A 13,030-nucleotide genomic window follows, 5' to 3' on the forward strand; every position below is an offset into this window, starting at 1 on the left:
TCGGACCCGGGTCCCTGGTGCTGTACCACCTCGAATGATAGGATTATAAGATTCTGTGGAAAAATTCCGCAGACTATTACCCAAAGAAAATTAATTTTTCCTCATCTCTGTATCAAATGGGGGAGCCCCTTACTCTGAGGTAATGCCCTCCAGTCCTAGACTCTCACAAGGGGAAACAGCCTCTCAGCATCTACACTGAGAATCAATAAGGTCACTTCTCATCCTTCTAAACTAAAATGAGTACAACCAACTCAACTCCCCTCATCAGAAAATTCTTCCATACCCAGAACCAACCTAGTTAACCTTCTCTGGATTTCTTCCATTGCCGTTGTATCTTCTCTTGGACAATGGGGCCAAAACTATTTACAATATTCCAGGGGTGGTCTAACTAGTGCCTTGTATAGTTTTAGCAAGTGGTGGTTAGCACTGCTACCATGGTGCTGAGGACCCAGGTTCGATCCCGGCCTCGCTGCTGCAAAGGCATTGTGACAATACTTTACTCCATTCAGCCCTCTGAAACAAAAATTGATTAACTAATCATTATTACTTGTAATGGCTTGGCTTTTAAAAAGGGGATAGGTCGATTGTGATGGATAAATGCTCTTGCCAAAACGTTCTGTTGAGTTTCTTCACATTTTTTGCATTTATTCACACTTTTCTGCTGCCACATACAGTATGCAACATCTGCAAACCAGCTGAACTGAAATGCCACACATTTCCTGCCTCCCTTGGCAAAGTATATGTGGATCAGTGGCATTGAAGTTGGAATCTCTCTGTGTCGGGAATTTCATGAAAGGAACCCCATTCGACCATTCATTGCTGTACCCCTGAGGCTAGGAAGAGTTTTATCGATTTTCAATCTTGTCAAAAGCTGAAAATCTATTGAAGCAGAACTAATTGTTAACTACTGTGTAGTAACAGAAAATGGTTGTACATCGGTGATTAATTTGAGAAAATTCTGTAAACATCAGTTCTTGTGCTCATATACATGTCTCATGCAGCAGTAGTTGGTCACATGTGTAAATTAAGATTGTTTCGCTATGTGCCTGCTTGATGCATGGAATCAGAAGCAATTCCTGCCTCCCATGGCAGCTGAGGGAAATGTTTAATGCTTCTTATTACTTATAAATGACATAAACCTTGTCACTCTGTATTGTGCTTCACAAATGAACCATCAAGTGACATTTGCATTTTTAGTGTTTTTCTTAACCAGCCCCCATTCAAAATTTGTTGTGGGGGGGGGGGGGGAGGAAGGTTCACTTTGGGGGGAAAAGCAAACTTGGGAGTTAAAACCATGAACATTCTGAACACATGATAGGAGGTAGAAGGATACATTGAAACCACTGCTCCCAATTGGATGCAGTGAGGCAAGGTGGTATTTACTGATGTAATTGCAGTAAGTTAAGGAGAGATGTTTAGAGGATGCCATGGGAGGAATATAGGAAATACAAGACAAAGGAAATACTGGAAGGGGTAGTCAAATGATTGCAGACAAATGTTGTCAAGCTAAGGTTGAGACATTCCTTGTACATTTGAACTCCTTACCCAAAAGCACTCTGGGCTCACCTTCATCACATGGACTCTGGTGGCCCAAGAAGATGGCCCACCAACAATTTCCTCAGGTAGCTAGGAACAAGATTTACACCTTGGTCTTGCCAGTGCACCCAGATCCCAAGAAAGAACTACAAAAATACTATTGGCCATTCTCAGTTTGATTTCGTTATTTTTATTTTAGATCGTGGCTCTTCATCCACAGTTTGGCAGATCCAGCAGTAAGCAGTTCATCACAGGAGGAAACAAGGTAAGCATGTTGATCTATCTTTCTGAATGCTGCAAGTTGTGCCAGGGTAGCTGAAAATCAGAACTGTAATTTCTTTGTTCACTTAATTTAGCAGGCATTTTAAAGTGCATTTGTTGTTGGCTACAACACAATAGCAACAAATGTCATTTATACGGTACTCATCACCTAAAAACTGTTTTGCATGAATCAGCAGATAAAATATCAAAGTGTGTACTGTTGCTGTTCCTTCTGCTCAGTTAGACATTTCTCAAAGGAAGGAAATTTGTACAATTAGTGATTCTTCCTTTAGTCTGCCAGGAGTGAACAAACTGCAATTCGCTTTTTTATTGTGCATTTAATAGACACAATTCCTCAGATGTTTAGGGTGTAAGGAAAGACGGGCACTTTGCCAAAGAAGGAAAGATTAAGAAAGTTGATGAAAGCCTGGTCAAAGAATGCATTTTAAAGAGTGTATCTAAAGAGGTGAGGGAGGTGGAGAGACTGAAAAGCTGTGAGGGAATAAGAGAGCGGAACCAACTTTGGTGGCTGAATGCATGGTTATTGGATTGGACGTGGCTGGACAAAGGAACTGAAAAGATGATAGAACACAAGAATGGGAGGATTCGGGGCAATGGGAGTTGGTTAGAAGGAGATTTCGGAAATCGGAAGATGTGAGTACATGAGATTTAAGCACAGAGATGAGGATTTTAAATTTGAGGCATTAGAGGGACCAGGAGCATATGTAGATCATGGATGAGAGTAGAATATGGACAGGAGAGTTTCGACATGACAGGATACAGGCAGCAGGGTTTTATATGCACTGGGATTTGCAGTAATTGGAGAGCTGACAACATTTTTTTTACGCCATTCAGCCCTCTAAATCAAAAATTGATTAACTATCATTATTACATGTAATGGCTTGGCTTTTAAAAAGGGGATAGGTCGATTGTGATGGATAAATGCTCTTACTAAAACGTTCTGTTGAGTTTCTTCACATTTGAAGAATGTGAAGAATGTTCACATTGAGGGGGAGCTGGAAAAACAATCAAAATGTTGTGGAGGACAGATGAGCATTAAACCAGGACATGCAGATGTAGTTTTATCCCTATTTTAAGATCATATGTTGTCCACTTATTGATATATTTCAATCAAAGATTCTTATCTCTCAATTTATAAAGGAACTGACAGTAAACATTGGTGTACTTTCCTGTTAGTGGGGGCCCCTGCAGCCTCTCCAGTGGTGGCATGGTGTAAATACAATGTGACAGATTTATATTGGCAGTTTCCATTATAAGTATGGGCGTGGTCAGTTTCTTATGAGAAATTCATAAGTGTGCTTTTTAAAAATATAGAACAGTATATCAAAGAAGACGTGGGAACATCCAAGATGTATAAACCACTAACTGAACCAGATGTGAATCTTTATACAATGGAGGTGGAGAGGACATTTGTAGAAGTAGATATATTTGATTTGTACCACAAGTAGCTGGTTGTTAAGCAAGGGGCTTTGGGGTCCGAGTGGAATTAGCTCAAACAGGCTTTGGTTGGGTTGTGGGTTCGTCGGGTCACGGAGATAGCTGGGTCTGCTTGGGGGTTGTAGTCTGGTTGGGTTAAGGTTAGCCGGGCCAGCTGAGATTTGTTGAGGGGGGGGGGGGGGGGGGGGTTAAATCTGTAGTTGGGTTAGTGAGTAGTCAGGTGGTTGGGGGGTAGTTGGGCAAAGTTGGAGGGTAGTCACCTGGTCAGAGGCTAGTTGGATCGGGATGATTTTAACCAGGTGGCCAAGGTTTGGTGAGGTTTGGGGGGTGGGGGGCCTTTCATATAGTAATTATATTTCAAATTAAGGATTCAACTATTTTAAGAACTACCCAGAGAGACCAGAAAACATTTGACCTGTCTTGCAAGGAAAAATGAATTTGATTGGTAATATTGCCTGTAAAATGCAATGAGATGTTGTGGTAGCTATAATATCTATACCAGGTTTTCTTCCTCTTTAGTGTTAACTTCCTCTAAATGTACCTCTCACATTCCACAGCCAAAAATTATTTTTGTTAATCCAAACATTGAGACGTGTTCTGTTAAGCTTCTTGAGCTCCACCCTATAAACATCAACTTGGGCAGAACTCCAATGCCTGCATTCTGTGACACTTGTGTCAACAGTGGCTTAGTCGGTAGCACTCTCACCTCTATGGGTTCAAGTCCCACTCCAGTCCAGGGCTTGAGCCCAAAACTGTATGTTAACACTCCAGTACAATACTGAAGGAGTGTGGTGTTGTTGGAGATGCTAACTCTGAGATGTGTTTATAATTATATGGTTTATAAAATAGTTTGGGATTGTGTATTTAATTTAAGGTCAAATGAAGGGAGTCGTGTGACCTGTTCTGAAGTATGTCGAATGGCAAGTTTGGGTGATTTGATTGTTGGAGATTAGAGGGGACCCAGATTCATTTTACCTGGGGAAAGGCACAATGGTGTTTTGGATATAATGGCAACAGCTGTATGTTAATAGTGGATAGATGGAGAGTCTCCAAAGTCCCAGGAATGTGTTCAGGATGTCGAATTGTGGACAGTTGTGCTAAACCATCCATTTACTTGCAAGGTAAGAGAGTTGGAATCTCAAAGTGTGCTCACTATTGTTCCTGTCTGGATAAAAGACCCATATGATTCATATTGGGCTTTGAAATGGGGAAGGGAACAAAGCCATTATGATATTGGGTTACAGGCTTTCTTAAAATATCACGCTGTTACAGGTGGTTAAGGCTGCTCGGGTCCAAGAGAGATGGAGGAGAGCAGCTGAAGGGCTCTGTGGTTCACGTATCCGAACCGTGGAAGCTCATGCTCAGGTTGAAAATTCATGAGTTAAAATGAGGTTGGAAGATTCCCCTAGCTTGCAGTACAGGGCAAATTGCCAAGAATACACTCGCCATTAAGGATAATTCTGGAGTGAGCAGTTACCAGTCTGAGAAAGAAAAAGAACCGAAGTAAACATTCAGAAGTTAAGAATTTTTGGACTGATTCTGGAAGAGTTGAATGTGGTGCATATGTGACAACGTTTTAAAAGTTCTGTGCCATAGTTTTAAATATACATTGCCTACAACAGAGTGTTTAGTCAATAGTACTTTCAGTCTGTTACAGTAAAAGTCTTAAATGTGAAATCTTGTTGGGTCAGTCACCTGTTCAACTGATAAACTGGACCTTCAAATATTTTTTTCAAAGTTATCAATATTCATGGGAATTGTAATATGTGAGATGTTAAACAGAGACTCCATCTGTCTGCTTAGGTGGATAGAAATGATTCTATGGCATTACTATGAAGACGATCAGTGGAGTCATCCCCACTGTCTTGCCAATATTTATTCCTCAATCAACCTCACAAGGAAAACACAACAACAGTATAACAATCTGGTTACAAACAAGGGGCTGGTTAGCAAAGTGGGCTAAACATTTGGCTTGCAATGCAGAACAAGGCCAGCAGCGTGGGTTCAATTCCCGTACCGGCCTCCCCGAACAGGCGCCGGAATGTGGCAACCAGGGGCTTTTCAGAGTAACTTCATTGAAGCCTAATTGTAACAATAAGCGATTTATTATTATTATCTTTATTATTGTCACAAATAGGCTTACATTAACACTGCAATGAAGTTGCTGTGAAAAGCCCCTAGTCGCCACATTCCGGCGCTTGTTTGGGTACGTAGAGGGAGAATTCAGAATGTCCAATTCAACTAACAAGCACGTCTTGGGGCAGCAGGGTAGCATAGTGGTTAGCATAAATGCTTCACAGCTCCAGGGTCCCAGGTTCGATTCCCGGCTGGGTCACTGTCTGTGTGGAGTCTGCACGTCCTCCCCCTGTGTGCGTGGCTTTCCTCCGGGTGCTCCGGTTTCCTCCCACCGTCCAAAGATGTGCGGGTTAGGTGGATTGACCATGCTAAATTGCCCGTAGTGTCCTAATAAAAAGTAAGGTTAAGGGGGGGGTTGTTGGGTTACGGGTATAGGGTGGATACGTGGGTTGAGTAGGGTGATCATGGCTCGGCACAACATTGAGGGCCGAAGGGCCTGTTCTGTGCTGTACTGTTCTATGTTCTATGTCTCTTGGGACTTGTGGGAGGAAACCGGAGCACCCGGAGGAAACCCTGGCAGTCACGGAGAGAACGTGCAGACTCCACACAGATGGTGACCCAAGCGCGAATCGAACCCTAGACCCTGGCGCTGTGAAGTAACAGTGTTAACCACTGTGCTACCGTGCTGCCCACTTTACTCTCCCAATCATTCATTCTTTCCCCTCTCAGAAATACCTTGGTACACTCCTGCAAGTGCTCCAATAGAAACACTGATTGAATCAGCTGGACGTTGAGGAAGCATCAGTATCGCCTTTGTGTTATGTAGGATCAATTGACAAATACTTTTCTCACAACCTAAAGTACTGGAAAACAAAACATTTCTGCAGTTTTTCTGAATTGCAGGAGGGTATTTACTGGTAGTAGTTTAATGAAACCATACTTTATGTGAAGGCTGCAGGAACTGACAACATTACTTAATCTAATCTTGACATTTAGTTGACAACTACACCTTGCTTATTATTGATTGGCTCTGACCTGCTGTTCCTGCCAGCTTGCAAAACCGGCCAGTACATACTATATATGGTGTAACATTGTTTTGTTGTCGTTTCTCTTATTTTTAATCATTTTTGTAGTTGGCCCTGTACGACAGACAAGGTAGCTGGAAGCAAAGCAACTGTGCAGGAATGCTAATGTAGCTAGAGAATGAGGTTCATGTATGTGTTTCTTCTGATAGGAGGTGTGAATCCTTTTAATACTTTCTTATGTTTTGTCAATGGTTTGTCTAATGAATTGTTCAAGTTGATGTCCAATTCAGCTAAATCCACTAAAATATAATTAATGCAATCATAATATGAACAAACTTAACATGGTTTCAACACACTTGGTTCGTGGTTCTTTTAATGGCAGCTTTGTCTACCAAAGCTAATGCGATTGACTGGAGAAGATGCAATAATTCAGAGACGGTTAAGGGAACATTTAATCGAGGTGTTCAAAATTCTGAAAAATTTAGATAGAATAGATAGAAGCCGTTTCCACTGGCAGGTGGGTCAGTAGCCAGAGGGCACATATTTAGGATAATTCACACTAGGAACAGAGAGGAGAGGGAGAGAAGTTTTTTTTATGCTGCGAGTCATGATGACCTGAAATGCACTGGCTGAAAAAGCAGTGAAAGCAGATTAAATAGTAACTTTCAAAAGGGAATTGGATCTATACTACAAAGGGAAAAAAAATGTAGGGCTCTTGGGGAAAAGACAGATAATTGAATAGCTCTTTGAAGAATCAGCACACGTACAAAAGCTGAATGACTTCCTTTTATACTGTATTATTCTACTACTTTATCATATTTTTAAATCAAAAATTGTATGCAATTTAGTTTTTTTTCTATAAGAAGCAAATTTATTATCAATTAATTGTGATCTGATTGTAATTATCAGTCGGGTGGATACCCTGTTTCAAATCTCACCAGTACAGCAATTAACAGCTCAACTTCCACTGACGGTGATTTCTGTATTCATTTGTTTCCTATTTTTTCACTTCCCATTTTTCCTTTATAAATGTTGCTAGTTTAAACCAAAGATCCATACCCAAATCATCACTTTGCCCATTCTCTGTCCAGTTTTTCAGTTTCTTCTAGTCTTAGGGCAGCACAACATTTAGCATTGTTGCTTCACAGCGCCAAGGTCTCCAGTTTGATTCCCGGCTTGGGCCACTGTCTGTGCGGAGTCTGCACGTTCTCCCCGTGTCTGCGTGGCTTTCCTTTGGGTGGCCAGTTTCCTCTCACAAGTCCCAAAGTGCTGTTAGGTGAATTGGACATTCTGAATTCTCCATCAGTGTACCCGAACAGGCGCCAGAATGTGGCGACTAGGGGATTTTCCTGGTAACTTCATTGCAGTGTTAATGTATGCCTACTTGTGACAATGAAGGTTATTATTATTATTGTTTAACGTTTTGAGTGGTTTTAGGCAGAACTGATTGTTCATATTTAATAGAGGATAAGAAGTTGGCTTCGGTACAGCTACAGGAGTTTAGACTCGAGTGAAGGATGATTTCCTGACAATCCTGGTCAGTAAATAGTTCGAAGGCTTATTTTTCTTTGCTTAATCATGGCTTTGAATTGTAGTTACACAGCACTGTCAACAAAATAATTTAGCTTACATCTTAAACTAGCTCAGAGACCAGATTACTGTTACTCAGTGAAAGCTGGAACCAGAAGGACTGATTCTGGTTTGTTGTGCAGTGGGGCCACTGAGTGGGGGAAATGCGTGCAAGTGTTTGTTGGCAGTGGAGGTGGACACTTGGGTTCACTCGGCAATGTGTCAACTCCTTGACCAAGCAAGAAATAAAATAAAATTAATTGAAGATGTTCCAGGTTGCAACAGTCAATAAAAGAAATGGAGAAAAATGAAACTGTGGAATGACATGCTGGTTATTGAAAATCAGACGAGCAGAAAATGAAGGCGAAAAAGGAAAGAAGACAAATGGGGAAGGTTGGAAATGAAATGATGGCCATGTCAAAAGAAAGAAACTTCACCTATTATCTTGGCTCCATCAATTTATTATAGAGAAACTAATCAGACTGCACTATCCAGGTTCCTCCACCTTTACACAGAGATGTTTTTCAAGTTATGTAATGCATTCTTTGTGGTAAAGTGCTGGTTGAACGATGCCACTGTGTTAAAACAATTCAAAATGAAAACCTTCAGCTAATGGAAAGTTTGCCTTGTGCTTAAGAACATGAATAGGTGACCCGACGAAGCTTTTCGCCTGGCCCTCATCAGGGCAGCTCACAACAACGCTATTATGAGGAAAACAACAATTTGCACTGTATGAGTAGGGAGTTGGCAAGTGGACTCTGATTGATTGGTAGAGGCAAAGAGATAACTTAAATAAAAGCAGGAGAGGGCCAAAGGAAATGATGATGGGGCAAGAAAATAAATCAAACCTGGCACAGGTGTGCTACTATCGAAAAATGAACATAAGGGAAAAACTGAAATATGCAAGGTAAAAGAAACAGAATAGGGTGGGGGAAATGGAGTTTATGATCTGACCTTGTTGAACTCCGTGTTGAGTCTGGAAGACTGTGAAGTGCCTAATTGAAAGATGAGGTGCTGTTCCTCACTTTGGCCTTCACTGGGACACTGTAAGACCAACCCTGCCATTCAGTCTCTCCTGTCTTCCACTCTATGACCGACTGTCCTTTTGTCCTTGTCCCACCCACCACTTGCTCATAACCTACGACGCCTCTAACCTTTCCCAGTTCTGATGAAAGGTCATTGACCTGAAACTTTAACTCATTTTCTCTTCACAGAGGCTCCCTGACCTGTTGAGTATTTCCAGCATTTTATTTTTATTTCAGATTTCCAACATCTGCAGCATTCTGCGTTTCAATTGCCAGTAATTTATTTTGCTCATTTAGTGGTTGCTGAGTTCCCTTGTTGTTCACAGATTATTCTTGGAACATTGTGTTGCACACAGCAGAACAATGGTGTCTAAATACCATTTTATTTTCCTTTAAAAAATGTTTACAGTACCCAATTATTTGTTTCCAATTAAGGGGCAAATTAGCATGGCCAATCCACCAAACCTGCACATCTTTTGGGCTGTGGGGTGAAACCCACGCAGACACAGGGAGAATGTGCAAACTCCACACGGGCAGTGAACCAGGGCCGGGCTTCGAACCCGGCTCCTCAGTGCCGTAGGCAGCAATGCTAACCACTGTGCCACCGTGCAGCCCTCTAAATGCCATTTTATATAAATTGTCGAACACAGTGGCACCTTTTCAGCGCACAGTGTACGTACTACTGACAAAAGTGCACAGCAGCGATTCGCCAAGACTTCTTCAGCAGCACCTCCCTAACTGCTGACTTCCACCACCCAGAGGAACAGGCGCAGCAGGTATATCACCTTCAGGGTGCACAGCACTCGCCAAGGCTCATTCAAAAGCACCGTCTAAATTTGCTACCGCTACCACCTGAAGAACCAGGGCAGCAGGCCCATGGGAACACCTCCATCTAAAAGTCCCCCTCCAAGCCTAGCACCATCTTGACTTGGAAATATATCGCCGTTCCTTCACTTAGTCTCAGTTGAAATCCTGAACTTCCTCCCCTACACCTGTGGGTGTACCGTCACCAGATGCACTGAGAATGAATAAAAATAAAACTTCCTAACTAAAAATTCATTATTATACGCTCCAGGAACATCACTCTTTAAAGTTGGTCAAGGATTCTGGTTAGTACACATTGATTGGTTTCTATACATTTTGCGACTCCTGTAGAGACTGATGCTAATTAAAAAGAAATTCTAATTTCCAGTTAATAGCTGAAAAGAATGACGTGACAAGATTTTGCTTTTTTAACAAATGACTGAAAACATTAACTGAACACTTTTTTGGAAAACTTGTATTTTAAACTGCAGATAGGAACATTTCTCTTTTACCACACATCACAGCCTCGACAGAATTATAGTTCTTGTATCAAACAGTCCACAACTGCTTCCAGCTTCCACATTAATGATTGTTCTTGCCCTCTGGCCATGCCAGGATGAATTCCCCAGAAACTTTAAATGGCTGCAGGATATGTTTCTTTGACTAGCGACCATCCCCCCTCCCACATCCGATTTGGGTAGTTCACAGTGAACCTGCAGCTTCCTCTCTCTGTTGGCCACACTATTTTCCTCCCTCTCTTTTTCTTTCTGTCCCAAAAGTTTGAAGCCGGCTAGTCTATTTTACTGTTGGCACAGCTGCCCTTACCCTTTGTTCCCAGGTATGAGAGCTTTGCACCTTGTTCACCTGTCCCTTGTCTCAGCCAGGCTTGATGTCAGGCAAATCTGAAATAGTCACATAACCCCTTTCTTTTTAACCAAGGTTTAAAAACAGTACAAAAATGCAATGACCTTTGTTGTAACAATATTAAGTAGATGGAGCCTTGGTACCAAATGAGGTATTTTTTTCACTTCACTTGGATTTAGTTTAATTCTTTCCGTCTCTATTTGTAATATCCTTCTTTCCCCACACACTGTGTTTTGCTCGTCGGGCTCTCGGTAACCGATGCGTTGTTCTTTGTTTCAATCTTTGCATTATTCTGCCCCCATGTGGTTGATCATGCTGCAATTGCATTGCATTTCGAGCAGGGTATGGCCATGATGAGATGGCATACAGATTCAAGGCTACAAGATGTTGAAAATAGATGTTTCCATAAAGCTGCAAATCCAACTGGAAAATTCAATAAAATGAAAAGCAATAGGAAGAATAGTCGAGAGTTACCATTCATCTTTTCATTTAGATTTTTTTTTAAATAGCTACAATGCTAATGACCACAATTATAAATCCTTTACATCTTTCTGAGGACATATTTGTACATTGGAAAGAATTTAGCAAAGATGCCAGAAACCCATGCAGAGGTTTAGGTGTTGCATTTTGACATGGTGCCTTTCTGACTAATTTTTTTTATTATTCCTTCTTCCCAAATCTTTCCTACAAGTTGCTGCTGTATGAACGAAATTGGTTGAACCGGTGGAAAACAATTGTATTGCACGAAGGAGAAGGCACCATAACGAATATTAAATGGAGGGGCAACCTTGTTGCATGGTCAAACCGTGTGGTAATGAAACCTATTGTTGTCTTAACAGTGTATAAAACTTGGAAAATTTCTCACTGGAACCTCTGATTACAAGCAAGTGTAGATTGGAGCTGTCTCTCCCATTCATTCCTTTGCTCTTTTGTTTCTTATTCCTTTTCAGTTACTTCTTTAGTTCTCTTTTAAATTAAGTGCTGCCTCAGTAACTGTATGATAAAGCATTCCATGTTGTAATAACCCTCTGTATAAATAATTTCACTCTGTTTTCTGTTTCTAATTATCCTAAACGTTTGCCCTCGTGTTACTCATTTAGTATCTTTCCATTATTTACCCTCAAAATCATTTGTAATTTTGAAAACCTTCATTTAATCCCATTAAACCTTCTTTATGCCAGCTGTAAAAAGTTCCAATTTTTCAAACCTTTCCTTGTTGCCAGTATTATACTACTGATTCTTCACTGTTTCTTCCTTATGGTTCTATCAAGTAAAACATTGGATAGGTCCTAGAACAGGAATTTTCCAACTCGACACTTGAGGGACTTTCTGGTCTGAAATACGAGTATTTCGCAAACCTGTAAAGATGCACAATCCCCACACGCCAAGAAATTCACATTCCCAATAACCAATTGGCTAGCTGCTACTATATCCATTGATACTGTTGTGGTATACCTTTTAAGTGGCATATCTACAACTACTCTGCATTACCAGGAAAGATGTAATGTATATTCTCATGTGATCATCGGGCAGAAGATAGGAAATGTCCCACAGATCAGATGTGTTAACTAACCTTCCAGTTATTGCTTTAATAGTTTAATATCTTCAAACAAAGTAATCCACCTAATTGAGTTACCAATTTTCTTTGTGCGGTTTCTACGGTATAAAACATAGCATGGTGGCAGCTGGTAGTGTTTAAAGATTTGAATTGAAGAGTTTACAGAGCCTGCAACACTGAACTCACCTACATGCAACAGAATTCCAATGTGTGGAGGTTTGAGGACCTAATAAGGACATCTGCAGTTCTTACAGTAAATTTTGCAACAGTGGGAGGCATCCAATACATAGCAGATCCCAGTGTTCAGGGCGTCGCATCTTGCCCCAACAGAGAGGTGTCGGTCGGGTCCTGGTTAAAAAGAAAAGCGTGCAAATCGAGGGAGTGCAAGTCCAACTGCTTGTAACAGCTTGCATGGGAACAGCTGTTCGACAACCAACTCTGAGAGCTGTAGTGCTGGGCAGAGCTCCAGTAAGGGGAGCAATTGCTTCTCCTGTGGGCCACCAGATCAGGCGTTCTTAGAGGGTGAGAGGAGGTTAGCAACAGAGGCAAATAAACATTTGCGACAGGTACAGGCAATAGAGTCTGTTGAGCGGCAGCTTCCCAGATGAGGAAGGCTGAAAAAGAAAGAACTTCATCACCATTAAATTATTTGGGCTTCAGGGCGTGTTCACACCAAAACTTACTTGGCAGAGCCTAATAAAAATGTGGGATGGCAACAATAGCGTTATTAATCCTGGGCGGGATTCTCTGATCCTGAGGCTAAGTATTGACACCATCGTAAACGCCGTTGCGTTTTACGATGGCGTTGACAGGCCCCCAGGAGCAGCGATCCCGAGCCCTACAGGGGGCCAGCA

The 13,030-nt window shown here is 41.5% G+C and overlaps 1 protein-coding gene across 5 annotated transcripts in view; it reads left to right on the forward strand.

Moving 5' to 3' along the window:
- Window positions 1–13,030, forward strand: part of vps41 (VPS41 subunit of HOPS complex) — a 224,865-nt gene that overhangs the window by 104,902 nt on the left and 106,933 nt on the right. For all 5 annotated transcript variants that reach the window (XM_038809941.1, XM_038809942.1, XM_038809937.1 and 2 more), the window contains exons 7-8: window positions 1,736–1,801; window positions 11,310–11,429. In XM_038809941.1, the coding sequence (XP_038665869.1) occupies window positions 1,736–1,801; window positions 11,310–11,429 (186 nt within the window). The remainder of the gene's footprint in view (window positions 1–1,735; window positions 1,802–11,309; window positions 11,430–13,030) is intronic.

Source organism: Scyliorhinus canicula, chromosome 10 (genome assembly GCF_902713615.1).
Source record: "Scyliorhinus canicula chromosome 10, sScyCan1.1, whole genome shotgun sequence".
Taxonomy (NCBI): domain Eukaryota; kingdom Metazoa; phylum Chordata; class Chondrichthyes; order Carcharhiniformes; family Scyliorhinidae; genus Scyliorhinus; species Scyliorhinus canicula.